This window comes from Seriola dumerili, unplaced genomic scaffold (genome assembly GCF_002260705.1).
Source record: "Seriola dumerili isolate Sdu_G_001 unplaced genomic scaffold, Sdu_1.0 BDQW01000478.1, whole genome shotgun sequence".
NCBI lineage: Eukaryota > Metazoa > Chordata > Actinopteri > Carangiformes > Carangidae > Seriola > Seriola dumerili.
In genome coordinates, this window is record NW_019174733.1 from 4419679 (window position 1) to 4446443 (window position 26765).

Consider the following 26765-nt stretch of genomic DNA (forward strand, 5'->3'; position numbering starts at 1 on the left):
AATACCACTTGGCTACTTCTGGAGTTCTGGCATCACAAATATCATCCTACTTTCCTTTGCATTTGATATTCCACATGGGACTGTATTTCTCATGCTAACAACCGCTGCAACATGCCCTAGCAATTCAAAGATCACACGCTAATGCCTACTTGTCCCCAATTACACCAAACACTGCTGGGCTCCGCTGCTGCCCTTTGAAAAGGATCTGCTTTGTGTTAAATATATTTACACTTGAAAACATCTCGAGAGAAGGCGAAGGAGAGCTTGCCCTCGTCGACAGAAGGCGGCGGTGTGTAGAATACTAATCGGGCCCTCAGTCCGTTTGATGCTGGTGTTTGATGTTTTCCAAGGATCCATGCTGAGGCTAAACCCCAGAGAGAAAGATGGAGAGAAACAGAGGGAGAGACCAGACTGCTGAGACTCAGACTTAGGGGGTCTATGGGCTCTGGAGGGACTGGGAGAGAGTTTACATTCTCTTCCTGGGGATGGTTTTATTGTTTTGCCCGTCTGCGTGAGACACATTAACATCTATTGTTTTTGCCTCTTGTGAAATGAAGGGGCATTTCTGGCCTTCTTTTTTAAACCACCTTGTATAAAACTGTGGTCCAGAGCCTGACAGCAGGGTAATAGTCAGGAATGTAGTCTGACTGAAAGCAGCTCTTTAGCATTTATGAAACTTATATTGTATAGGCTGGCATACGGTACCAGTTTATGTACAAAACGGCACAATTTGAGAATTCTTTTACACTTGAGCTAACGTTTGTCAACAAAGAAATAAAAGAAAAACAAACCCACCTCATTAGGGGCTCTGGAGCTTTTGATCACATCGCATGATCTTCATCAGCAGATGGAGTTTGCCAGTTGTCGTGGAATCGTAGATGTTCTAGACTCTAGACTTCTCGTCCATGTTGGCTTGAAAGAAAAAGTTCAAGCTTCATTCTTGACCTTGAAAACCGCAATTGACAAAACAACATTACCTCAAGGTCCATTTAGTAAGTGTTCTGGAGCTGTCGATCATATCACATGATCTTCACTAGCAAAAACTAAGTTTTATCTAGACTATCTAAGTATTTATTTAATAGCACCCAGTATACATCGTATAAATTTACAAACTTTCTATAATACCAATGCTTGGATCAATTTTGGTCTTAAAATTACAAAACCTTGATTTAAGTAAAATAAATAAATGAATAACATGGCATTGCATGCATTTTTATTAAGTACGTGGGTTTCACCTAACTATTACCTACCTATTTCCTGCTAGAATTAATTTGCATTTTCATCTGACAGAGAGCTCAAGATGATGAGATGGATAGCATTAAGAAGCATATTAAATCATCCAAAGACAAGGAGGATGCCAAGCCACTGGACAAGCCTGAACAGTAAGAGCCAAGTGTACCTTCTGAACCAAATTCATTACAAGTCATTAAACAGATGTGTTATAGTGACTGATCCTGTCCCTCCATCAGGTTTCTATTCCAGCTATCCCAAATCCCCAACTTCTCTGAACGGGTGTTCTGCATCCTGTTTCAGTCTACTTTCCATGAATGTATCACCTCAGTCCTCCGCAAAGTAGAAATCCTTCAGAGAGTATGCAAGGTGAGCCACTGGCCTCTCTCATTTAATTTTCTTTACTGTCACTCAGTTTAACCTTCATGTCTTCATCTCATCTGTTTGTGCATGTATTTGTGTGTGCACCAGTCTCTCCAGAGTGGTCAGTGTGTATTGCAGGTGCTTGGCCTGGTGCTGGCTTTCGGCAACTTCATGAACGGAGGCAATCGGTCTCGAGGGCAGGCCGACGGCTTCTCCTTGGACATCCTGCCAAAACTGAAGGACGTTAAGAGCAGTGTGAGTCTGCGTGTTCCAGGAGTAAAAGCAAACATCACTCACACTACAGGAACAGACTCTAAATGAAGTGTTATTCTCAAACAAACGGGAAGTGTATATATGTATAAAATGAGTAAAATAAAGAGATAAACTCATGTAATTTATGTGCACCCACACAGCTTTATTCTGCAGTAAAGCATTACACTACAAAATAGGTGGTGAGTCCAGGAGTTAAAAGGGACCGTCATTGCTGCCAAACATGAGGACCATAGCTGTTCAGATTTAGTGGAGAGGCCATTCTGTTTACTGTTCTTATTCAATATCGCAACGGGCTCAGTGTACCCTTGGCACAGCCATATAAGGACAGAGCGGTTTGTGTTTTTGTGGTGGTGAACCGAGTAAGGTATCCATAAAGAACATCAAACTTTCCACCAACTCTGAGTTATGACAGCCAGCCCAGCACAGTTGTGTTTTGTTGTATTGCTCCACCAATGTCATGATTTATCCCCAACTTCTAAGACCGCTGTCCTTATTCTTGTTTGCCCCACACAAATTAAAACGTCCTGCTCCAAAATGATTAAATTAATAAATAAAGGGGTTTTGGTTTATTTATTTGGATCTTTTTCTTTCTTTCAGGATAACTCCAAGAGTCTTTTGTCCTACATTGTTGCTTACTATCTAAGGCACTTTGATGAGGTATGTTTTGGTTCCTGTTTATTTGAATCACTTTTCTGTTTTAGTCTGATTTGCTTAGAAATCCTTCCAGAGCTCTCTTTTCATCTCCTCTCTTGCCAGAGGATACCATGGCTTATCCTTTATCAAATTATTTATTTTCCCTTTCCTCGTTTACGGCAGAAACAAATCTCTCTCCTTCTCTGGCTCTCTCTTATAATTCTCTTTCTGTCTTTCACTCTTCATCTCCTTCTCTTGCTCTGCTTTGGTCTGGCTTCATTCAAACCTGCAGCCTGTTCATTGGCACAGCATCCAAAGGAGCACTAGTGTAAATAATTAGGTTCTCCAGATGAGATGAACTCAGTAGAGTGCTGCCTGCCAAAATCAACCTGCATGACATGACTCTAGCACTCATAATGGCCTTGTAGTAACTCTGATGGAGAGAATTGCAGTGTACTTTCTGCACCAAGCTTAATGGTCGTTATCTGCTGTAGTTTCAGCCATATCTTCTCTGGGATGTTTGGACTGCTAATAAGTGCATGTAGGTCTCTGGAGACATTTATTTCAATCTGGCCTGGTGTGTACAGTATATACTAGAGAGGCCCTCTCCCATTTGAGTAAGATTGTCTTTGACGTTGGTGTGTGTTTTTTTTGTTTTTTTTTGTGCATGAATGTATGTTGTGCTTTACCAGGATGCTGGCAGAGAAACGTGTGTCTACCCTCTGCCCGAGCCCCAGGACCTTTTCCAGGCCTCCCAGATGAAGTTTGAGGACTTTCAAAGAGATTTGCGCAAACTGAGGAAAGACCTCAATGGTATGGTCGTCAACTTACATTCCACAGCTTTCCTTCTGTTTGAGCACATCCAAAACCTTTAAACAGCATATTTACAACAAGCATATTAGGTAGTAAATTGGCCACGCCATAACCAGCAAATTATGGCAGTGTCATATCGTGTTTAAAATACCATCACATGGCAGTTTATGGAGTAATAAATTATGTATTAATCCATGCACATATCTCCTAGTACAATGGAAAATAATTTCCCAAACCTGACCAGCTATGGTCATGTGTGGATCGTAGAGGCGGGTCAACAGAGAGATAGCATCTGTTTGTCGTACAGACGAGCTAACCAGAAGCAGATGTGACTTGTCAGATGTAGACTCCTGTTGGACCTGGCGTGCCTTTACTGTCCTCATGAAATAGAGATCAAAATATATCGGGGCAAGGTCAGGGAACTTCCACTACCTGCGTACACTGTTAAAGGTTCATCAGCTATTCACTGAACTGGAAGAGGCTCTCCTCGAGCTCTGAATCACCTCACTGACCCTGCAAGCTACAAATGTACAACACACAACAATGAGAATTTCAGAATATCCCTGCATCTCTCTTTTGCATGTTGTGCGTCATCACTTTGCCGTAGGTGTCCTAAGTATGAGTCATGGATGAACTGATGTAGTTAATGGCTGACTCTTTGACTCTTTAATTCATACATTTTTTCCTTCATTCATTCATCAATCAGTTGTTTAATCAGTTCCCAATACATGTGGTGCATGAATTACATAACTTTCCATGATGGCCTTCCTACTAACCAGTGTTTATGTCATGAATAAATTATTGTTATTATTCACTAAAACTTTTTATCATCGCCACTAACCATCAACTTTGGGGGGAAAAAAAAAAAAGATTTTTAGTGGGTTTCACAAGCCAAAGAGTTTGGAGACAGAATTTCCATTTAGCTATGATTACATTTATGTAATCTCGCACTGAAGTCAAAACACTATAAAATGAATCACATGGTGACAGTATTGTCGCATGTAGGGACTTAATATGTTGCATTTGGTATTTCACATATAACATATGAATTATCTAAAATTTGTTAAAATATAAATGAGGCACAAGAATGAATGTGCTGTGTTACTGCATATCAAGACCTCAGGATGAAAGTGTGGAAAGTGAATTATGCTTGACAAGCCAAACAGGTTGGTTGGATGAAAAAGAGTCCTAATGAATGAGGCAATTGGGAAATACTCTCTTTCATTACTCCGTCTCAAGTCACTCGGCACTCAGAACACTTTCCAAGGATTGAAGTGCCAACAGGTGGTAAAAAATGACTGTGTATTTTTGTGCAAACATATATGTGCACTTGTGTAAGTATGTATGTGCGCTTGCAGCTCGATCGACAATTCCCCAAACCCGGTCTGTTCTTTATCATGTTTTATGTATCTTTGCTGCTAAACCAATCAGGTGCCTGATCCGTGTTGCCAAATATTGTTTTTCCTCTGCCATAATGATTCTTTAGGCTGTTCATTATTTGCAATTCATAAAGATGGAGTTGCTCACTGGGGAAATAGACTTGCGTCTGCTTCGACCCCAGTGGCGGTGGCACATGCTGTCCGTGCATAAATACATCATCACATGCTGTACCTGCAGACCTCTTCATTACCTAGCAGAGCCAGCTGAGCGCTCTAACAGACATGGGCTTCGATGACAGTTCCCAGAGGGAGGTTCTGATAAGTAGGCGGCGCAGAAATGGCCTTGGCTGGCCTGAAGGACATCAGCAAGCAGCTCAGTGGAGAGAGCTCACTGTGTAACTTTTAGGTTGAGGCACCATATGGTCTATGAATTACCATTTGCCTAGTCCCGACCTTCCCGTTCCCTTAAGCGTCTCTCGGCCTCTCCACCTCTAAGGCCTTGAGCTGAGTTTGTGTATCCGTTATGTTTGCATATAGAGCGTGACGATAAGTTTCTCTCGGGATCAGAGCACAGGCCTTCCTGGTTCCTGCGGGTGCCTTGTTAGTCATTATGGGTCATTATGTCTTTGCCGACACATATTCAGCAGAAATTCAGCAGAGATTTATCACAGCGAGCTCAACCAGGGTGAAGTGTACTGTAGAGTTTGTAATTACAACACAATATTGCTCTATCGCTCTGATCATTTCTCATCATGATCATCTCTTGTTATTTCAGCATGCTCCGCTGAGATGGGGAAAGTTTGCAAATTGTCCTCTGAAGAGAACCTGCAACCCTTTAAGGACAAGATGTACACATTTCTTAGCCAAGGTGAGTCTATTTTGCAAATCAGCTGGAACAGATGATTAATAAGACTTTCAACAGTCTGATCAATGAGTGATATTCGTTTCATCTTGTCAACAAATCCCATGGAAATCCCATGCAACAATGAATTTGGCTTAGCCAAAGCTTGATATATCTTATTGCTCTCAGCCATGAGCTCCAGAACTAATGAAAACACATCAGCGAACCACAGTGTTGCTTTGCCACAATGTTAACTCGTGTCCCTATCACATCTTTTCTTCAACTGAAGTTAGCACACTCACCAGCTAGCCCTGGCACAGGCCGTATTATAACCTCTTGTCTATTGAAAGTATATGTTTGCAAGATTTATATGTTCAATAGAATAGGAAAGTATTGATAATCAGACTAATGCATTATTAGTCTTGGTCTTTTCATCAGATTTTATAATAACAAAAAAATTAAGAGTATCAACGGCTTTATCCTTTTAAATATGATGAAACAGGTGATGGTCAGTCTGTGTGAACATATGGTTTGCTCATCTGTGTTGCCATCATGCAAGAGGTTAAAAAAGGCAAATAATTTATCCCTTCTGATTGAAAAAGTACCCTGTGCCTGTAAACCCTTGGTATACCTAAGCTGAAAATTCCTCTGTGGTGTGAGAGCATGTGAAGCAGCTCATCAATCAGAATGATGTAGGTCTTCTATGTCTGCAGACACATTTCCAAATCTGTTTCATGCTGTTTTCTGGGTGATATACGCACACAAGGGTTCAGTCAGTGTTGTTTCCATAGGGACGTGTGTTTATTCCAGTGTGTATTGAATAACTCACGGCCATTGTTTCAAGTTTACCTATCTGCTCTGACGGATTATGACTGCACTTGGTAGCTGGCTCGTTTATCTCGATCTCTACCTTATAAAAGAGTACATCTTGCTCTCCCTCAAAGGAAGATCCAGGATGGCCGAACGTGAACTTGTCATGAAGCCTAGCAAATTGACTGCAGGGAAGAGAACTGGATGCCAGAGAGGCTGGAACAAAACTGACTTGTTCAGCACCTGACCCCTTTCACTTTGTACTTTTGACATTTGTTTGTCATATATTTGCCTGTATTTCTGCTGTTTAAATTTTTTCCTCGGCTGCCGTGTTTTTACAACATTAGTCTCCTTTGCCCGTCTAATAACGAGGTTTGTTCTTTTTCTTCTGCCAGAGGAATGACAGAGAGATAAGAAGCACTCTGTTGCATGCTTGGCCTAATGCACTCCTATTAGGAAATCAAATCGAATCAAACCCTTCACAGTATGATGTTTACTAAAAGGGCTATTAAAATGATGATGATGAATTTATTGTTAATGAGGAGCAACCTGGCTTCCACTGCACTTTTATTCCAACAAGACCAATATACAGTATACAGCCACGCTAGCAGCCCTGTGAGGCTGTAGGCATACCAATGCTTTGAGCTGAATGTGTATTTCAGCACGCTAACATGCTCACAATGACATGCATGTTGATGTTTAGCAGGTGTAATGTTCACCATGTTCACCATCTTAGTTTAGTGTGTAGTTTAGCAGTAGCACTAAACACAAAGTACAGCTGAGGATGATGGAAATGTCATTAGTTTTGCAGGTGTTTGGTCATAAACTGGACAATGGCACTAGATGAAAAGTCAGCAAAAAGGATCTTCAAAGTTATTACAATTTATCCTGAGGGGAATATTTCCATAAAATTTTATGGCAATCCATCCAATACATGTTAAGACATTTCACTTAAAAACACAAATGTCAACCTCATGGTGGTGCTAGATGAAAAGGTTTGTGCCAGTCATCAAGAAGATGTTGAGAGGTTTCACTGGATAAACGAAAACTTTGACCTGCTGAAGACGTTCGATGAAAAAATCAGGGGTGCACCAAATTCATTAGGATTCGTCCTCTGGGCACAAATTTCAGGGTAATCCATCCAATAGTTGCTGAGATATTTCACTCTAGAGCAAAGTGGTGGACCAAGAGACCGTCATTGCCATCCTTTTGCAACCAACCATTGCTAGCATGGTTAATGGTCTGCTGTACACAACATTAGAGCAAAGACAGAAAACACATCTTCTATTCTAAAGGAGGCTAACAGCTTGTACTACATTTTTGTTCTAGATATTGTTACGGTAAAATCCACTGAAAATGTAGTTGTGTTTATCTGTCATGTCCACCAGATGTTAAACAGTCATGCTTTTATCTCCATAATCTGACATCTACAACAATATTGGGATATTGTGGTCCACTTCAAAGGTGTAAGACTAAGTTTGTTATGCTTGTTTTTATATAACAAGCCAAATGCCGTTCTTTCTGTCACATTGGCTTTGACCCTGGCTACATTCACTTGACTGTGTCCAATCTTTCTGAAGGACCCAGCTCACAGGCCTCTCACCAACTGCTTTTGTATTCAAATGAGAGTATAATATATAGCATATGTTCTTCCGCGGTAATGCTCACTGTCCATTTTAAAGGAAGTCTGCAGATGAAAGCATGTCTCCCATTTCCACCTCTCCCCCTCTCTTTTCCTTTCTCTCTGTGTTTGAGAGAAATATGGGAGCTCTCTCTTTGATGCAAATGACGAGGTTTTTCCCTCTGAGAGCAGAATGTAAGCACCGTAACATGGACATGTGACTCAGAAGGCTCCAGACGGGATTCTTGGGGTTCCTCCACTGCGGCGGTGAAAAAAGAACAACAGCCAAATGTCTTATTTTTGTTATTTCTGTAATTTCTAAAAAGCCTGGGGTTAAACTGTTTCTGGCTCCACAGTTTAAACCGCTTTTGTTTATTTTCTGACCATGAAACTAACCACAGAATAACAGTGGGAGCGGACTTGTTGGAGCTCGGCTGTTTGGTCTAGCTCGATTTTCCCCGCTCGCTTCACAAATTCTCATGCATGCAGGCCTTTGATGGAGTCACTGTGACTTGCAAGAGAGCACTGGCCATGTGATAATCTGTTTCTGATGGACATAAAGATTAGGAGGACTGCTGTCAAACTCACCTCCCTTTTCTACCAACTACTACTCTGCCGCCTAGGACGTCACGTCATCTACGCCGATGTGGTTAAACATCAGACTTTTAACCGTTTTCATGTTTATGTGCGCCACAATTTGGCAAAATCACATATTAAATAGACATGTTGATCTTTATCATGTTGAACCACATGATGATGTTGGTGCAATAACAATCCTTAAATAATCCTGAAATATTTCACTGTTTATTTTGTTGTAAATACAGTTTTTATCAGTTTATTCATCTCAACCCCCCCAATACCACATTGTCTTTATATAATCACAATAAGATAAGTAGATAAGAAAACAATTAATCATGTTGAATTCACACTGACTCATTCAGTGTCAGGGGAAGGTTTATCTAAGAGTGTCAGGGTTTATCTCCCTTGATTGATATTCAGTGTTTCTAGAAATAGCTTTTACATCACGACGGGATCTTCCTGTTCAGGGTTATAGAAAGTGGTAAGTAGGATCTTAAATTATCTTCGCTCGAAGGATGGAACACAATCCTGATAGTAAGATGCTTTTAGCAAGCCCCATTCATATTATTTATCAATATGTCATCATTTATTTATGAGCTGTCAGCAGAGAGGGAGACACGACTGTGGGCTCCTGAGTGATTTAGCACTGTGGAATGGTAAAGCACAGTGCTGGTCTCAGCGGGTTTGTCTGGGATCTTCAGATGTGGCGCTGGTCGTAACTACACATAGCAACCAGATATTCCCAAGATTTGTGCCAGGAAAGATTCCCTGTCCCAGCTACTGCCATATCTGCCTTGGAAAGCCATGAGGAGGCCGTAGTTCTTCTCTGGTCATTTGACAGTTTAAGGCAAAAGCAGCTACAGATTATTGACCTTCAGGGGACAGAGAAGCTGTGGGGGAGAATTTATTGTCTAACCTTTTGTCAGTTGTCCAGCAGCACAGTGAAGATAAAGACCTGCAAAAAAACAGAGCTGGATTGACTCTACCAAAGCTTTTTTTATATAAATATATATATATATATTTGAAAATGGGCTGAAAAATCTGCTCCTAGATGTGAAATTTGATAAGTGGTAACCTGCGGCATTCTCCTGACTGAGGCTGTCACGTTTCACTGCCCTTCTCTTATATCATAATTTATAACGCAGTCAAAATGATCCTGATGGCCCACTGAGATAAGTGTTGCGGCCTGCTGGAAATATCTCCTAATGTGTACCATGGTGTCCAACTCCCCGTTTTCTTACCCTCTCGCTGTCTCTCTTTTACTCTCACGCCTCTGGCACACAAACATGCATACACACACACACACACACACACCCACACACACACACACACACACACACACACACACACACACACACACACAGTCATCTGTCTCCATTCGAAGTAACCCTGCACAAAGAAGCACTTGTCCTGAAGTCTGCACTACTCATTTGTCAGTTGTGCAACAGTGGACAATCCAACACTTAATAACCTGGTGGCACAGCACTGACCTTGAAGATGACTGTTGGTTTAAGTAATGGTGACATGTGGAATCCTCCCGTATATACAAGTCACACTGCGGGTGAAAGATGTGTTTTCTGGAGGGAATGTTTTAATCATTTATTTACCAATACACACTGCTTTTTGTCCCTTCATTTACTTTCCTTTAGCTAAAACAGAACTGGAAACGCAGGAGAAGCAGCTGGAAGAGACCCAGAAGATGTAAGAACTTTCTCATTCTTTATCAGCATTTCCCTTAAACATTTTCCTGAAGCGTCTTCACCTGCAATATAAATGCAGCTACTTCTGTCCCATTTCATGGGTGACATTTGCTCTTTCCTCAAGTGTCACAGCAGTGATCAGGCCTGAAGTTTTGAAGTGATAGATTCTCACTGCAGTAAAGAAATATAATCTAAGCTGCTTTGTCAATATTTAGGACTCCTGGTTCCTTCGGTTACATGGAAGGTGCAGGCCGTCATGCCAGGCCTTCAGTAGACGGGAGGCCCCCTGTGCGGTGTCTGTGTTGTTTATCTAAGCGGAGCGAGAGTAGACAGCCTTGGCTCCAGGCTTCTGTTACTGCTGGCTTGGAATGTGTTCCTATAGCACACTCCAAACAAAGAGACCCCAACCTGTCCACTGTATTGATCCACTGCAAATGGCCGCCACATTTAACACTTTTACACGTGTCATCCCCTGCCATGTGCACGCTTTTTTTTTTTTTGGTGGATCTGTCTTTGTCCCGTAGCTGTGCACCTTTTTTTCTTTCGCATCACCTCACTCATGCTTACACTCATATGCAGTATGTGCTTGTTTCTATACACAAATATACATAGAGGTCTGTGCACACCAGGGACAGGAGTGACGAAGCTAAACACTCTCTATGAGATGGATAAGAGTTCTACTTAAGGGTTTAGAGTTAATCTGTCAGAGTGACTGTGCTGTTTTTGTGTCAGTAATTGCATTTTTTGTGGACGGTTGTCCTCTGAACTGCAGAGTCATCATTGGTTTGTGTTTTTTATGCTACTCTACCACTAAATCTCTAAAAAAGCATATTATTCCAAGATTAACTTTCATATTTCGCATATTTGCATAGCACTGCCAGGTTTCAAAACAATTGGTGTAGGTTTCTGTAATCTCATGGTGTAATAGTTTGGCCTTGAAGTAATGTTTTTGTTCTCTGTCCTCAGCTTCTTGGAGTTGAGCGTGTCCTTCTCAGTTAAACCCAAGGCAGGAGAGAAAGAGGTCTCTCCCAACACTTTCTTCTCCATTTGGCATGAGTTTTCCACTGATTTCAAAGACCACTGGAAGAAGCAGAATAAACTGATGTTACAGGAACGGTGAGAATGTGATGCGGAGACAAGTTTCCTGTTTCAGAATGTGACATTGTACTGATGCAGATACCTTCTTCTGACAGGACCTTGGGCCTATTGTCCCAAAATCAAATGCTTTTAGTTATCAGGGTCTCTTCATTCTTTTTGTCTTTGTCTTTTGGAAGAGTACACCACTCTCTGACCTTTACAAATGTCATTACAGAAACACCAATGTTCCTACTTCTATAATTTTCCCCAAGCGCAAGTTCCCAAACCATTAATAACCTGCAGTACATCTCGTGTTCACTGAAGATCCTATCAGATTCATTTAAATTCATGAAGGGAAAAGAGGTTAAATGACCCAAATCTATGTCTTCACCCCAGTAATGAAAAAAACACATGCAGCATCCAGTTAGCTTCCAGTGGTTTGATGAATATAAAGATACTGTTGCATATGTCAACAAAAAAGCAAATTGGTCCATTATGCCAAATGAAGATTGAACTGTGATATGTATTTGTAAGAAAAGCAAAATGTAACAGCCTTTGCTTGTACAGTAGGAAAGAATAAAAACAAATTTGAAAGCATTAACTCTTTGCCCTTTGCCATAGGCAGCCATCCCAACCCCTGTCTGCTGGTTTTCCTTTGAGACTCTAGTGGAACTATAGATATTAATCCTCACCTGCGCTGGACATGCTGGCACACACAATACCCATGTAATGGATGTCTACAAAATGCATGTCAGTCAGTGTAAATTGCTGTTTTCACTCATTGCCAGCATGCTGATGATTTGTCTTTTTAAAGCACAAATGAGTACCGACACTGTTGGCTCGCTCCATGCAGTAGTAAACTAGAGTGAGTCACTTCAAAGTCGGAGGATTGGCCCTTTGACAAACCGAGATCGCTGTGTCCAAATACCACATGACCATAGTCTGGATGGTCCAGGCTGGGATTTTTGTGCTGTCTTTCATTTTTAAGGGTAAAAGAGTGAATTTCAGCAGTGAGTGAGTGTGTGTACATCCAATTATTTGCTCCTCGGTCTCCACAGGATGACTGATAGTTATGACTAATCTTTTTTTTTTCAGGGTCAAAATGGCTGAGGACTGCTTCAAACAGGCCAGGGAGAAGGCTTCCTACAGTGTGAAACCCAAACATGCAACTGGAATAGTACGTCTTTGCACTTTTTATCACAGTTGACTCTATGGTCTCATCTGTGCTTTTATTTGTTAATTCATTTCCAGCGCTACCTGCCATCTTCTTTTTTTCTTCCCTTTGTGCACATTATCTGCTCACCCAATAGACTCTGTTCCGTACAAACACTTGTCAGGGTGTAGGAGAAACAACACTCCTGGCTCCAGCAGCAACATATTGAGATAAGTGCCAGCACTGCCAGCTGTAAATAACTCAGACCTGTTATTTTATTCCACAGAAAGCAAAGCTGGGTCAGAAGATCTGAAGCAGAGAATGGAAAATGATCATCATCAAGCCTGTTGCACAAGCACTGTTTGTACAATCTGACACGACTCATCAGTCATTTTTAAAACATTTACTTATTTCCAGTATTTGTTTTCAATTGATTTAGAACTGTTTTTATTATGAGTTGGTTCAAAGTGGATATTATGGTAATGTTACATTCTCAGCCAGCTTTTGATAGCACTCGCATAATTAAATGAAATATTGCTACTAAAAGACGTCCTTAAGCTGAGATGATTAAATGTTGTTGAGTCATTTACCAGAAAATGAAATTTGTAGCAACACTATATCCAAGCTTTCTCTGTATTTTATAAGCCATATGTAGCCTATTTTCTTTTTTAGTGCAATTCCCAGGCCTTCTTTACTAGGAAGGCATGAACACTTCCTCTTTATATCTCCCTTAATTGTGAAAAGCCTAGAATTTTATAACCTTTGTATGCGGTAGGTAGGGATTGCCTGCCAGACAGAAAGTGCCTTATCGCACAGTGGAGTGGTCAGAGGAGTGCTGTAGTACAGAGCTTATTTTTTAAGACATATCATTTGTAATTAATTGTTACATATAAAGAAGAAAAATCAGTTTTACACAGGCCAGAACATGACAGATTTACTTTTCTTAATAGTTTCATCAAGTGTGTTTCAGAACCTTGTGATAATTTTACATTTGTTTTACATGGAGCACTTCCTCTATGGTGGTTTAATATGTTTGGGTTTTTTTCAGTCAAAAAGACCATGCATCTTTAAATGATGTGCTGTAATACAGACCTAATATTGTTTTATTGTCGACTTGCTCTGTTTGAAGCAAAATCCTATGCAGTTAGTTTTGCCTTTCCCACTATATGTGAGTGTGTGAAATCCCATATGCTAATTGAGCAATAGGATTATGTGATGTGATGTTCATGTGCAATACCAACAATATGTTTTGATTGAATACCCTTGACCATGAAAAAATATATTTATTGAATAAAAGAAATTACATTAATTTTTAATAGAAATTCTGTTTTTGCTAATTGTTTTCTGTGTATCACTTGTCCACCTCTGTTATCATGTGGTACAGAACTGCCGTATACTCTAAACACCACTGTGATTTTGTATGAAATAGATTTAATATATTTTTCACATACATACTTACACAAATACATAAAATATATATATACTGTATATATTGCATTGCACCCTCATTACACATGCTGCAGTATGTTTTTCTACTGGCTAGTATATTTGTGGCAAATGTACAGTATACAGCCAGGCTTATGTCCAAGCAGGTGGATGCCACTGGTCATTGCTGTGTCGCTTCATGTTTCTTGAAATCATGTCCTTGACATCAACTTGTGTATCATTTGGGACATCATATAAGTTAAGGAAAAGATACAGGATAACAGATACAATACTTCTAAACAGTCAGTTTTAAAAACAATGCTGGCAGACTGTAATTACTGTAGATTCACCTGCAGAAAAACATGTATTACAAAAAACTTTTTAATGGGGTCACAGGGAACAGTTTAGCTTCTAAAAGGCAATGCATTGTCAGCATGGTCTCTCCTGGAGTCCATAGTGTTTTGTGAGTTTAAAACTCAGGCACTTTCTCATCTCCTTTATCACAAAGGAATCTAGAAACAAATGTACAAAAAGCAGGTAGATATGAACTTTGTGAAATAACAGGAAGGAAAATTGGCTGCTTCATCATCAGTGTCTCTTGCATGGCCACTTGAATCAGTCTCTTAAAACAGCATCAGCTCGCCAATATGGCTCATAGTCTCTGATTAAATCAATGTTGGGCCTTAGTTTAATTAATGCCAGTTCCATGTTTCATGTCATTTTATTGTGGGACAAGCCATTATTTGTAAAACATGATGCAGCGTAGTTCAACTTGAAGCCAGTCTTTGTTTGGCGAAGTTTGCAAATATCTGCCTTTGACAATTCTCAGATGTCATTTCAATTTTAAAAGTCCTCCTTCACAGTTTCCCATGGCTGCTCACATCCACAGACATGCAGCGACACTGTTTGACCCTCTGCACCTTACGGTGTCTGAAAGGGGGCTGCAGGTCTGGGCAGTCTAGCTGCACTGTGAGCTGTGTGATGCGGTGTGGCCTGCAGAAGGAGCAGGACTGGAACGGCTCCTGGGCCTTGTTGTGGTTTTTCCTTCCAGATCCTGAGGCTTGGCCTCGATTCTGGCCCTGACCCGAGCTGGGGCCCATATGGCGGGGGATATAGAAGGAGTTGCACTGGCCATAGCAAAAACGGTTGACCACAGTGCGGCTGCGGCAGCCCTCCTCGCTGATGGTCTGACGGAGGGGTTGGGTCTTGCACCAGTCCCTGCGAAGGTAGCGGCGCTCCGTCACCACCAAGGCCTCTCGGCTGGAGGAAAGCACCTCTGGTTTTTGCTGCAATAGCCGATGGTGACGCTCTGATGACAGGTTCCCTTTGGTCTTGTATGGGGATGGGATGGATCCCTGGGGCCGAGGCTTTTTGGTCTCTGCAGTGATGCAGAGCACCCCAGCCAGTATGACTGGGATAGTTATTCTCCACAGCATTCTAGAAAAAGAAAGAGACACATTACTAAGCATTACGTTCCCAAACAGAGGAAAACATCTGCTGTCGCATGAACAGAACACCGAGGCTGGTGTAACAATAATTCAAGCGGTATGTGATGATACACAACAGTCATACAATGGCTAATATGATATGAATATTGCCAATCATGTTTGCAATTGTGTAAATGTGCATTCATGTTGAACCACCTTTGCAGTCTAGCCTTCTAGGCATCATTGAGGAAATGAATCCATCACCAGGGCCCCCATTTGTCAGCATCTCTGTGTCATTACTTCTATTTGCTTTCCTCTCAGCTACGCAACTCTTCCAAAAATAAACAAAGCTCTGCCATCAAAGGATACACTTAAACACCCATAACGAGAAGGGGAAGTTGATTTTATTGGTCCCGTCGCCGGGTAAAATAATTAGGGCTTTGCTTACTTTAGTCATGAACTATGCCGCAGATATGTAAACAGGCATTAGAGAGGCCCATCTGCATGTTATTAGGGGAAGAGTTGGGGAACTCTACAGCACCCTTTGGGAGTCCACTCTTCTACTCTTTGGTGATATACTATGGAGCAAATTGAACTGAGAATGACCTGTGGTGTCCATAATCGACATGTCTTCTGTATCATGCTAGCACCAAAAAGATCCAGAGAGATGATTTCTCCTCCATTTAGGATGGAGTATCCACCCGTGTGCATGCTGTCAGTATTTGTGCCAGCACATTTTTGACCATCACTCAAGCATCTTTTCAGCAGATGTTGCTCTTGACAAGCGTTGCATGACATCAAGTCAGAAATCCTGACAGAGAACCAAACGGCCTCAAGGCTATTGGCTGCTCCTATTCACAGACTCTTCTTTGCTGTGCAAATTTGTATGTTCCCTTTCTTCTCTTCCTGGACCTGCAACTCACTCTGACATGGAACAAATTACTTTATCATAATCCACTTTGTTTTTTGCCTCCTTTTTTCTGCCCTTGACCTTGGGGTCATGGCAGCTCTGTCCGAGCTGCATGAGCCCTCAAGTCTACATATCACTGTCCCGGCAGCACTTGCCCCTAAGCTAGACAGCAGCTGTTTGTCCATCAAGCTGAGATGTAGTATGAATTCTAACTAGACTTTTTCTAAAGGATATCAAGAGAAATGTTGGAGTTACATTGACACAGAAGATCTACTTTCCTTTTTAATGCTTTCTTATGGAAATCTGATCCCTTCAATCTACTTTTTTTTTGTTTTCTTCATTAAGAAATCAAACCTGTGCAGGAAGGGTGCATTTTGGATTTTGTCTACCGTCTGCCAAGAAATCAGAACAATAGTCAAGTCTATTGTTGATATTTGGTGTTTTCCATGAGGATTTCCAGAAGACAAATGCATTCTGAATTTGAAATTCAATAAGAGGACCACAAGAGCATCTTCTCAGATATCTGCACCTCAGACATGTATGTACACATTTTTGCGTACACACACGAGCCAGTACACACACCCCCACACCCATCATACGGTTAGAATAACTAAACCAAAGACTCCCGCTGGGCTCTTCCACCACCTACTGCATCAGGGAGTCATGACCCCATTCCATCTTCCAGTGATCTACCTTCCATGTGCAACAAAGTCTCATTTGTCTTTAGTCTTATTCCTGCTGACTATGTATTTAAATACATAACCCCCCCCCCCCATGCTTCTGTGTGCAGGCAGCCTCTTGTTCTCTGTTCCCCTCCATCCATCGTTTCAAGAGGCGCCCTGTAACTTTGGAGAGCTACAGTCTGCAAAAGCCCCAGGGACTCTGGAGGGATGACCTGACCGACTGTGTACATAGGGCATGACGGATGGCCTATACAGTCAGCCGCCGCGCTACCTCTCCACTCCCAAACCCGGCCTAAGTATGATAGTGCCGACCCTGCCAAGCTATCTTCATCAATCTCTGCAGCAAGACAAATTGCGGTTTTAGGGTAGGGATTCAGGGGCTTTGGGGGGAGCGCTGAGGTGGATGGGTGGGTGGTTAGTGGTCGAGGTTATAGAAGATAGAAGGAAAGGGGGAGAGGATGGTGAGGTTTGGGACAGATGACCTACTGGGAAACAAAACCAGCCTCACTTGGGCTTCATGTGGAGTATATGCCCTCCTTCCATTAACTGTATATCTCTCCACAAGCTGTTTGCCTCTTTATTTCTCTCTCTCTCCTCATCTGTCTCTCTCTGTCACTCTATCTGTGTGTGTCTCCCTGACGCACAGCACCAATCATCACACAGCCCCGCAGACGGAAGGAGACTGTGGTTTTGTGTGTTAATGCTGAGACAGAACTGAACCGGACCTTTCTGTCTGCTAAACACTAATATTGTCCACAAACACAGCTTTATGTTTTACCAGAACCACAAATACTTGGGGGATATGCTTCGCTGAACTGTGGCAGACCTTGGTTCCAAAATTCAGACCTCTAATGAAATTACGAATACCAGAGAGACTGCTGAGCTAGACACAAGCCTTCCTGAAAACAGCTATTATCATCAGTGGGAATTTGTTATGTTTTGTTTTTCAGAATGGCATTATAATACCATGGTAATGTTTTCTGTCTGCACAACAATGGGTCTTTTTTTTTTTTTTTTTTTTTTTTTTTTCAAATTTCAAATTTGAAATGAAAAACAAAATTGTCAAAGGAAAGCCTAACTGCTAAATATTTAATATTTCAGATATTCAGTTGTTAAATAATTGAAAATAGAAGCGAGAAGTCCTGTCACGGCTTTGAAATTTGTTCACACAGATGTGCTTCCACAAAACCCTGTGAAACATCTTCCCAGCATGTCTTCAAAGGCAGGTTAAAACAAACAAAACCTGATGCCTCAATTATTGGTGCGTCAGAAAGTCTCATACACAGACTGGTAAGTGCAGTTAATTACAGTAGAACTGCATTTAATTCACCGTGCAGCTCAAACCTCAATCACACACGGGCAGCCGCACGCACGTATGCACACACCCATACGTGACCACACACATGCGAGCACACACACACACACATACACACACACACACACACAGGATATAGAGAGCGAGAGAAAGAGGGAAAGAGGTAAATGAAATGTTTTCACTTGGAGCCAATTACACAAAGAGGAACCATGTCATTATCTGCATTTGCGGATTGTATTTTCCCAAACTACGCTCGGCTGTTGGCTCATTAACAGTTGGGGAGTTGGTGGGGGCTCCTTTCGGGGGCTTTTCTGTGCAAATGTGTCTAATGCCAACATTGCCAGGAGGCTGCTTTAGGCAGTTTGGGCAGCCATTTGTCACCACAATCCATCTTGATAATGACTAGCAGCCCAGATATAATGCTTTCCAAGCTAAGTACTGGCAAGTATGTACGGCAACTCCTTCGCCTCAGCAACATAAAGTGCTTTAGTGGTGGATGAGGGGCAATTAGAGATGCTATGATAGTACAGCGTTTCTCATTCCAGATCAGGATGAGACTTCTTATGAAGCTGCAGTGATTAACACCACCTTCCACTTGCACTTAAAGTGGAGTTTATTTAATCCTTTAACATAGAGCTTTGTCATTTTGTTTCCCCTTAAGTAGCTTTAAGGTTGCTAAAATGGCCTTATTTCACACGCTCTGACAGTATCACATTTATACTCTGTATCAGCTTGTTCCAGCGCTTCACTGAAGCGATATGATTTTTATGGATGAAACATCCGAGACCAAGACTCCATGTCTTTTATGGGTTTACCATTTAATCAAATAGAAATATTCTAGACGTCTTGAGCATCATTTGGTGTCTTTGGAAAGTTTAGGATTCCCACTAGAATTTTAAATAATGTGGGTTTGAACAATGTTTGGCTGCACAGCATGAGTTTGCAATGACTGGCGCACCGACAGGCCACAGCATGTTAAAGTGTTTAAAGTCGGCTTTTTTAAGCCATATTTCGCTCTCAAGCAAGGTGAATGTTCTGTTGGTTGAAAAAAAAGTAATCACAGCAGGACAGACTGCAGCATTTCACTGCCATTTTAATCCGCTTTCCTGAGTGTTTTCTTAGTACTTGGTCGGGTGTATAAGCGTAAAACTTCACATCTTAAGAATGTTGTTAAGGTTTCTATCAAATACCAGTTTTACTATCTTTAGAAGCTTACTGTGCAGAGTTTTCTGTTGCTAAAGAAACTGTAATGTGTCTGTGCGCTAAATCCTCTTTGACATCAGAGCGGACTGTACAAGGTGGTGCAGTCACCGGAGCTGTAAGAAGGATCAGAAGGCAAACTCTCTACCATTCACCGCACGCATACTGTAGACACACACACACACACACACACACAAACAACACACACACACACACACACACACACACATGTGGTCACACACCATCTTGGATACAAATCAACATACACATGACTACACACAAATACAGTAATGATACAAAAGTGAACACAGACACACACACACACACACACACACACACACACACACACACACACACACACACACACACACACACAAACAAGGATATACACCTGTACACATGAACAGAGAAAAAGAATAGTGATTATTTTGTACACACAGAATACATTTTCCTCATGTACATGAACATCATTATCTCTCCTTCTCTCCTTTTTCACATTCACTGGAAAAACTAAACTGACTCTTAATCTCACTGAGACTCTCTGTACAACACGCTGTCATCACTCACTAATTCTCTCACTCACAACACTAATGCCCTGGAACCTCCAGCCACTAATTATAGTCATTTAGTAGACACTTTTATCCAAAATACCTTACAGTACCTTAAAGGCGTACATTTTTTATTATGGGTGGCCCCAGTGGAAATCAAACCATCAGTGCTGGCAGAAATACTAAGTAGCAGTTCAACTACTGCTGTTCGAGTGACATGGTTCTGCGCTTAGTCATTCACGGACTCACTGAGTCACTCGGTCTCACACTCACGTGGGATATCCCAAAGCAGCACTCACTGAGCTACACTTTTCTCAGTAACCCCAAATGACATATGCTACTTTCATAAATATATATATAATCACTGTTCCCTAACACACACTGCCAAGAATGTCCATCTTGAAAGCATTTTTCTTTGTATTTTGAAATCCTGTTGTTTAAAAGGAAAGTTCAGCCAATGAAGTGAGGTAATTTATACTGTATGTCCACGTGTATCATCCTGCATCAATAACTTTCTTGAATGAAACATTAATTTGGAATTTGTTACATGCTCTTACGGTTACGGTAGTTGACATTTCAAAACATCCCTAGAAAGTTGTTCCAAGCTGTAAAACTGTTGAACGGGTGTTTTTTGATTAAGTGTTAAATAAGTGTTATCTCAGTGAAGCATAAAGTATGGTTTATGTACCTCTCACCACAGTGCGCAGCGGGACAGTAATGTGTTGAGGATGCAGTCAGGGATGGTTGTCCACCTTCAGTGGTCCTTGCGTCCGCTTCCAGGTTTCGGTTTCCATGGCAACATAATCTGTAGTATCCTCAGGCTTGTCCTTGTTCCTGTTTTTTTTTTTTTTCCCCCGTTGCTAAAGATTCAGAGTCTTGGACACGATCAGTTTTCCATCTTCCTGGAAAATGTGTATCTCTGTCTCACTCCCTCTCTCTCTGTCTGACTCTCTCTTTTTCGTCTTCTTGTTTTCAGGTTAAAGAGAAAAGCTCCAGGTTTACGTCACAGTAAGCCCGTATCTTAGTGCTGTGGACACTGCCTGTAGTCTGTCTTTGAGAGTGTTCGACTCACTGTAAAGCCTGCCTCAGTTTGAATCCCCACCACCCCTTCCCTCCTCAAGACTGGGAGGGTTTTTCCTATTGGCCCTGGTCATTGTGTGAATCAAACCAAGCTTCACTTCTTTCATTTAAGTCTGTCTCTCCCTGTGTCTGTCTCTGTCTGCCTACTGATTTTTTTTCATATATCTCTTTGTTGTAGTGCCCACTCATCCATGATATTTCAAACCTATCAAACTGACAGCTTCTCCTTTATCCTCTTTTTTTCTTTTCCTCTTCCCCTGTGTTTGACATTTGCATTTACATTTTCAGGAAGTGTAAGACATTTTGCCACCATGTATAGAAACAATAATCTGCTCCAAAAAAACCTAAATTATCCTCTTTCATTGACACTGTAACCACATCACATTACAACCCATAACCCCGATCCATAAATCATTGCATGCATGTATCCAGACACACTAACAGCATGCTTTGAAAAATGCCACAACTTGCATTCCTTGATGCAACTGAGACAATAATGTTTGTCTGTTTTGTGGCTCTTGCTAAGCTGACCACTGGGCACAGAGACTGAAAACACTGACTGTCACTTCTGCCATCAAAGCACTGAGACATCAACAGACCCTGTAAAACCTCAGATGGGTACAGTCTGAACAATAACCCCTTCAACAGACCAGAGGATGATGACACTTTTGCATGACAAAACTTCATTTGTCTGCAAAGTACCGTGGTGCATTTTGCTGATCTGTGTTGACGAGGAGCCAGTTGAAAAGAGGCAGATCCCTGCTGTAGCAAATAATTTATCACCCTCTAGTGGTAGAAGGGAGAAGTGTGAAAGAATGAATGCTGCACTTCGTTATAGTGGCATTTTGTGTGTCCAAGAAGTTAAAGAAAAAAGAAAACACATTCAGACCAAGTCATAGTAACAGATAGAGGGCCAACTTTAATAATACAAGTAAGTAAAAGTGTCTTTAAATATGGTATAAAAATAAATGCAGGAGAGAATAACAAAGAATTATGTTCTACATAAGACAGGAGACAGCATTTTTGTAATTTTGAATGTGACTTTACAAGTGCAATGAAAACCATATGTGCTAATTATTGTAGTGCAATAAAATAATTCAAAGCAAAAATAAATGCACAATAAATAATCATAATAATAATCAGAATATATATATGTATATATATTGTATATTCATTCTGCACAACACTTCCCATAGCGTGACAAAGTATCTGTGACCTCAGATCATGTAAAGCGATGACATTGGTTAGATTTATCAGTTTAAGCTGTCATTTTATATTTTTTTTCTATGTGTTTTTTTTTTTTTTCTCTCTGACATCATTTGTTTGAGCTGGAAGTGAGAGAGGGGGCTCTGATCCAGCAGTTACGATGGAAAGAACTGGAATACTGGATTCGATTTTTTTTTTTTTTTTCTTTTTTCCAATGGCATTTTTCATCTCGCCAGTCTGTCAGTGTCCTCACAAGTCCAGCAGTGCCTCCCTTCTGAGAATACTGGAAATATATCAGGTACTGTAAGAGGAGAGAGAAGAAGGAGCGTCCTCTCCATGGACATGCAACATCCGGTGGACAACAGACGAACAGACGGCCCGGCTCATCGCCCGGCTGAGCCTAGAGCGGATGGACAGACAATGATGATGAAGAGATGAGATGGTCCCCCTCTCCATGTCCCAGAGAGAGAGATGGCATTGAATTTAGCATGATGGCACACGACTGGTCAGCCTCTTGGATGCTGTGGTTTTCCCCTGCACTGGGAGAAGAGAAAAGAGAGAGGAACAGACAGGTGGGGAAGTGAATACTTTTATTTAGTGGCTATCACAAGATATCTACAGTGGTTGGCAGCATCACTAAGACTACAACAACCAAATTCCAATGTTCAGTATGTATCATTTTGTATTGGACATTACCTGGAAGCAAGAGCCTTCAGAACAAGTTCTTACTTTTCTGTGGGAACAAAAAAAGGATAATTACGTGAAGGCGTTCTTAATGCTGTGCAGAGGATTACTCCGCCATCGTTATAAAGCCATTCAAAAAGGAAAAACTGCATCAAAAGAGACTAAATAGTGAAGAGTCACTTCCAGTGAACTGTATTCACATGCTATTTTGATATGAGAAAGAAAACAAACATAACGTACACCTAGGAACTGATGTAGATTTGGCTGCTTCTTCCTGTTAAAATCCCTGCCAATAAAAATAAAATCTTCCTTAGCCAGAATGACAAGCAGAGGAAGTGTAGGAGGCGTGAGACGGAGCAGGCTTTAAGCACATACATACACCTGTGTAATTCTGAATTATTCATCATGTTATGACACACTCCGTGTCTCTGCTATTCATAATGGTTTCTACAAGCCTGACAGGAGTCCCGATCAGCTACTCCATCACCCACACCTTTAGCAAGACTCTATTAATACCTTCTATTCACACTCTCTGCCCCTCGTTGGCATTGCCGACACGCAGGAGCCACTTTGTTTGACATGTTCTTTAGTTCGCACCTTTAACCGACTCTGTCACGTACACCGCTGAAATTCAGGGATTTTATATCCATTTCAGATACATTGCATGTTTGTAGGAAACATATACTTGAGCTTGCTTTAAGCGACAGTTGTGGTATTAACACAAACGACTGCATGTAATTTCAAGGCGTTGCTTGGAGTGTTAAATCTACTGGGGAAAACATCCAACTCTGCAGCTCAAGACAGACGAGCTTTTGTTCAGGAGTTAGCTGAGACCAAACGACAAGCTAAAAGGAACAGAATCACAGCTCCATCGGGACACCGGTGTTGTTCTAAATCTGCCAACTGTTTGCAAACATTACGTAATAATAATCATATCTCAGGACTATTTTTCTGCCCCTTAATGGTCAAAAATGTCTGTATATAGTTAGTGAGCAGAATTACATCAGTGTTAAATTTCCACACTTGTTCAATATGTGAGTGGATTTCTGGGAATGGGCTTAAAGTGTGATTTAACAGACTTTGAAAAGGCATGACTGTGGGCGCCAGGAGGGCAAGTTTCAGCGTCACCAAGACTGGAGCATCAGTGAATGTACAAACAGCAACACAGGTTGTTAGCATGCACTGTCATCTGCATGTACTTGTCTGCATTTGATCTTATTTTCAAACTGAGACGTGTATGTATCCAGTGTTTTGAGTCAGGCTGTTTTTTTTACCTTCTTCTTGGCCTGTAATAACTCCTGGTAGGCACTGGAACGGATGAAACGGCTGTAAGAATCACTCTTCATCAACTTGTAGATGTGTTCCTGTTGTAGAAACAAAGAATATGATAATGATGTATTAAATAATGTATTAAAGCATCAGACAAGTATCAGATTGTGTTGAATAGAAATTCCAGTGAGCACCAAAGCAGAGCTGTGATTCATAAATTGCCAGGAGAGAAGATGCTGCTGTTGTATCAGTTGCACGATGAAGTGTTTAGATCATGAGCAATGTTTCCAGACAAAAGTTGAACTTTTCTGCGTAAAACCGTATATAAACCTCTACAGAAAATAGCTATGAACATGATTTAATGTATTTGTATCATTTGCTTTCGATCAATCAGTCACCTGTGCATCCTCAAAGGCGTAGCGTCCGGGATCTTTGACATTCTGAGTGGTTTTGTCGTAGCTCTTGGAGTCCACGTTGATGGCACTGGGCGCTCCGGGGGCCAGAAACTCCTGCCAGATCTCCTGAACCCGGGTTGGAACTTCTCTGATGGGACGTTTCTTTAGTTCCTGGACCGCTAGCCAGAACCTACGAACCAAAGTTAACAATAAGATAGTTGCATCTTAATATAGCAGCTCTGGACAACTTATCAAAAGTTTTCATGGCTGAGAAGAAACTAAATGTAACAGATCCACACTTATTCAACGGGCATTCATTTTTTTTAGTCAGAAGTCAAACTAATCCAGTGATGACAACTTTTTGTGGATCAGCCTTGAAGTCAGCTCAGTTCTGGGTTCCCTCGGCAGATTTTCAAGGGATATATGACATTAGGATTTAACATAATAAACACCATAAGTCTTTTGATATGCATATATACAACTAATACGAATGAACGAATATATAATTTACAGTTGAGCTGTCTAAGATCAAAATGCATATTCTTAGGCCTAGATCTACTGCAGGCTTTATTTTCTACATAAATGACCCAAACTCTGTTAAGAAAAGGCAACGGACCTAATGGTCAATATAAAAAGATCAGTCATGACTCACTTAATAAAGGCTTATTGGAGGTGCTGGAGCTGAGACTCTGATTGGTGCAATATTAGGCCCTTAGTCGCTACAATACCTTTGAGGGTTTTTTTTTCTTAAAACTTGCAAACTACAGTCTGTACAGCACACAGGGTACTATTAATAATTCAGTAACTAATTTTAGGAGCATCGCCTTTCCATTTTACACATACAGTATTACATTTAAGAGTTTGTTCCATCATCTTGTCATCACAGAGGAAAAAGACACATGGTAAGAAATGTGCAACAGTAACTGCAGCAAGAATAATTTCAATGTTTGCCTTACTTAAAGACACTTCAGCAGAGACAGACTATAAATAGTGGAGGGGCACAGAACCAAGCTTAATTTAAAAAAGTTAAGGTTTATAATTAAAATTAACTAGGTCCATGAATTGCAGCATGCTTTTTGTCAGCAATACACACATTCAGTTACAGGAGAGGGAAAACAATGCTCAACTTATTCAATTACATTCAATTAAACTGGCCTTATAGAGAGTGTTGGGTAGAGACAATACAGACATCTACCATGAGAGGGAGCAAAGGAGCCATCCTGCACAGTCGTTACTCTATTCATATTTAGCTGTTTGCATGCACCTTTAATACTCTGCAGTATTCCTGTTACCATGAATAAACCGATTAACATAATATTCCTGCCCACCTGTGTTATTCTAGCCACAGCTGCAGTTGTGCATATTTTTAAAAAAGCTACTGTCACCAGCTCTCTCTGCTAACATGAAACTTTATTATTGTAGGGTACTTCTTATATATAGGAAAAAACAATGACCCCATTAGTAAGAGTGATAGCTGCTAGCTTCCATGTTGTTGTTGACATGAAAGCATACCTATAATTATGTGAGCATTTGTACTGCCAGTAAAAACCCGTTCAAGTGAGATAATATTGTTCATGTCTCTCATTATCAGAGAATTCATAGAACACTGGTGTTTATTTATTCCAGGAGAACCTTATGGCCATGTAAAGTGGGAGTCCTGCGATGCATATACTGTATGTTTCTGTGAGTGTTTCGCATAGTGTATGCAATCATCTCAATAGTATGTGTGTGTGTCGGGGGGGCACAGCAAAGTGTGAATTAAATCCTCCACAGTCTCTCACGTGTGCGTTCATGTGTGTGCGCGCTTGTATTAATCACGTTGTGGCAAAAATATCTGTTAACACAGTCACATTGTGAGGTCCCATGTGGGAACAAAAAAGCTGCTCCCATTAAATTTAACCATTTATTTTAGGCTTAAGACTTGGTTTGTGGTTGAGGTTGCAATTTGCAAACAGCCAGGCAGCTGTAAGGGTTAGGATTAGGCATGTAGCGGTACATACTGATACAATTTACTCACGGTTAAAGGTACAGTCCATAATCCAGTCTGCTACTCTGACTGACAGGCAGTGGTAGAAAGTAATTAAGTACATTTACTCAAGTACTGAGGTACTTCACCTGAGTATTTCCAGTTTATGCTACTATACATTTTTA

At 41.0% G+C, this 26765-nt stretch overlaps 3 protein-coding genes across 5 annotated transcripts in view; 1 reads left to right on the top strand and 2 right to left on the bottom strand.

Annotated features, from left to right (window-relative positions):
- The window catches only part of LOC111235377 (formin-2-like), a 36145-nt gene extending 22494 nt beyond the window's left edge, over positions 1-13651 (top strand). Inside the window, exons 8-17 of the mRNA XM_022763818.1 lie at positions 1291-1382; positions 1470-1599; positions 1702-1848; positions 2464-2523; positions 3192-3312; positions 5467-5559; positions 10192-10243; positions 11209-11358; positions 12415-12496; positions 12759-13651. Coding sequence (XP_022619539.1) covers positions 1291-1382; positions 1470-1599; positions 1702-1848; positions 2464-2523; positions 3192-3312; positions 5467-5559; positions 10192-10243; positions 11209-11358; positions 12415-12496; positions 12759-12785 — 954 coding nt within the window. The 3' untranslated portion in view covers positions 12786-13651. The remainder of the gene's footprint in view (positions 1-1290; positions 1383-1469; positions 1600-1701; positions 1849-2463; positions 2524-3191; positions 3313-5466; positions 5560-10191; positions 10244-11208; positions 11359-12414; positions 12497-12758) is intronic.
- A 79-nt stretch (positions 13652-13730) lies between these two features.
- On the bottom strand, positions 13731-21074 carry grem2 (gremlin 2, DAN family BMP antagonist). The gene is made up of 2 exons (XM_022763819.1): positions 20669-21074; positions 13731-15334 (listed from the first exon to the last, which is right to left on the bottom strand). The coding sequence occupies exon 2, from the start codon at positions 15331-15333 to the stop codon at positions 14755-14757; it is 579 nt and encodes a 192-aa protein (XP_022619540.1). The 5' UTR covers position 15334; positions 20669-21074; the 3' UTR covers positions 13731-14754.
- A 1380-nt stretch (positions 21075-22454) lies between these two features.
- rgs7 (regulator of G protein signaling 7) overlaps positions 22455-26765 on the bottom strand; it is a 52265-nt gene continuing 47954 nt past the window's right edge. For 2 of the 3 annotated variants that reach the window (XM_022763589.1, XM_022763591.1), the window contains 4 exons: positions 24618-24804; positions 24225-24314; positions 22963-22999; positions 22455-22805 (listed from right to left, as the gene is read on the bottom strand). In XM_022763589.1, the coding sequence (XP_022619310.1) occupies positions 22979-22999; positions 24225-24314; positions 24618-24804 (298 nt within the window). In that variant the 3' untranslated portion in view covers positions 22455-22805; positions 22963-22978. The remainder of the gene's footprint in view (positions 22806-22962; positions 23000-24224; positions 24315-24617; positions 24805-26765) is intronic. The other variant, XM_022763590.1, reaches the window with a different exon arrangement.

Coding starts and splice junctions, on each gene's coding strand:
- grem2 (XM_022763819.1), bottom strand. CDS start 15,333: ATGCTGTGGAGAATAACTATCCCAGTCATACTGGCTGGGGTGCTCTGC.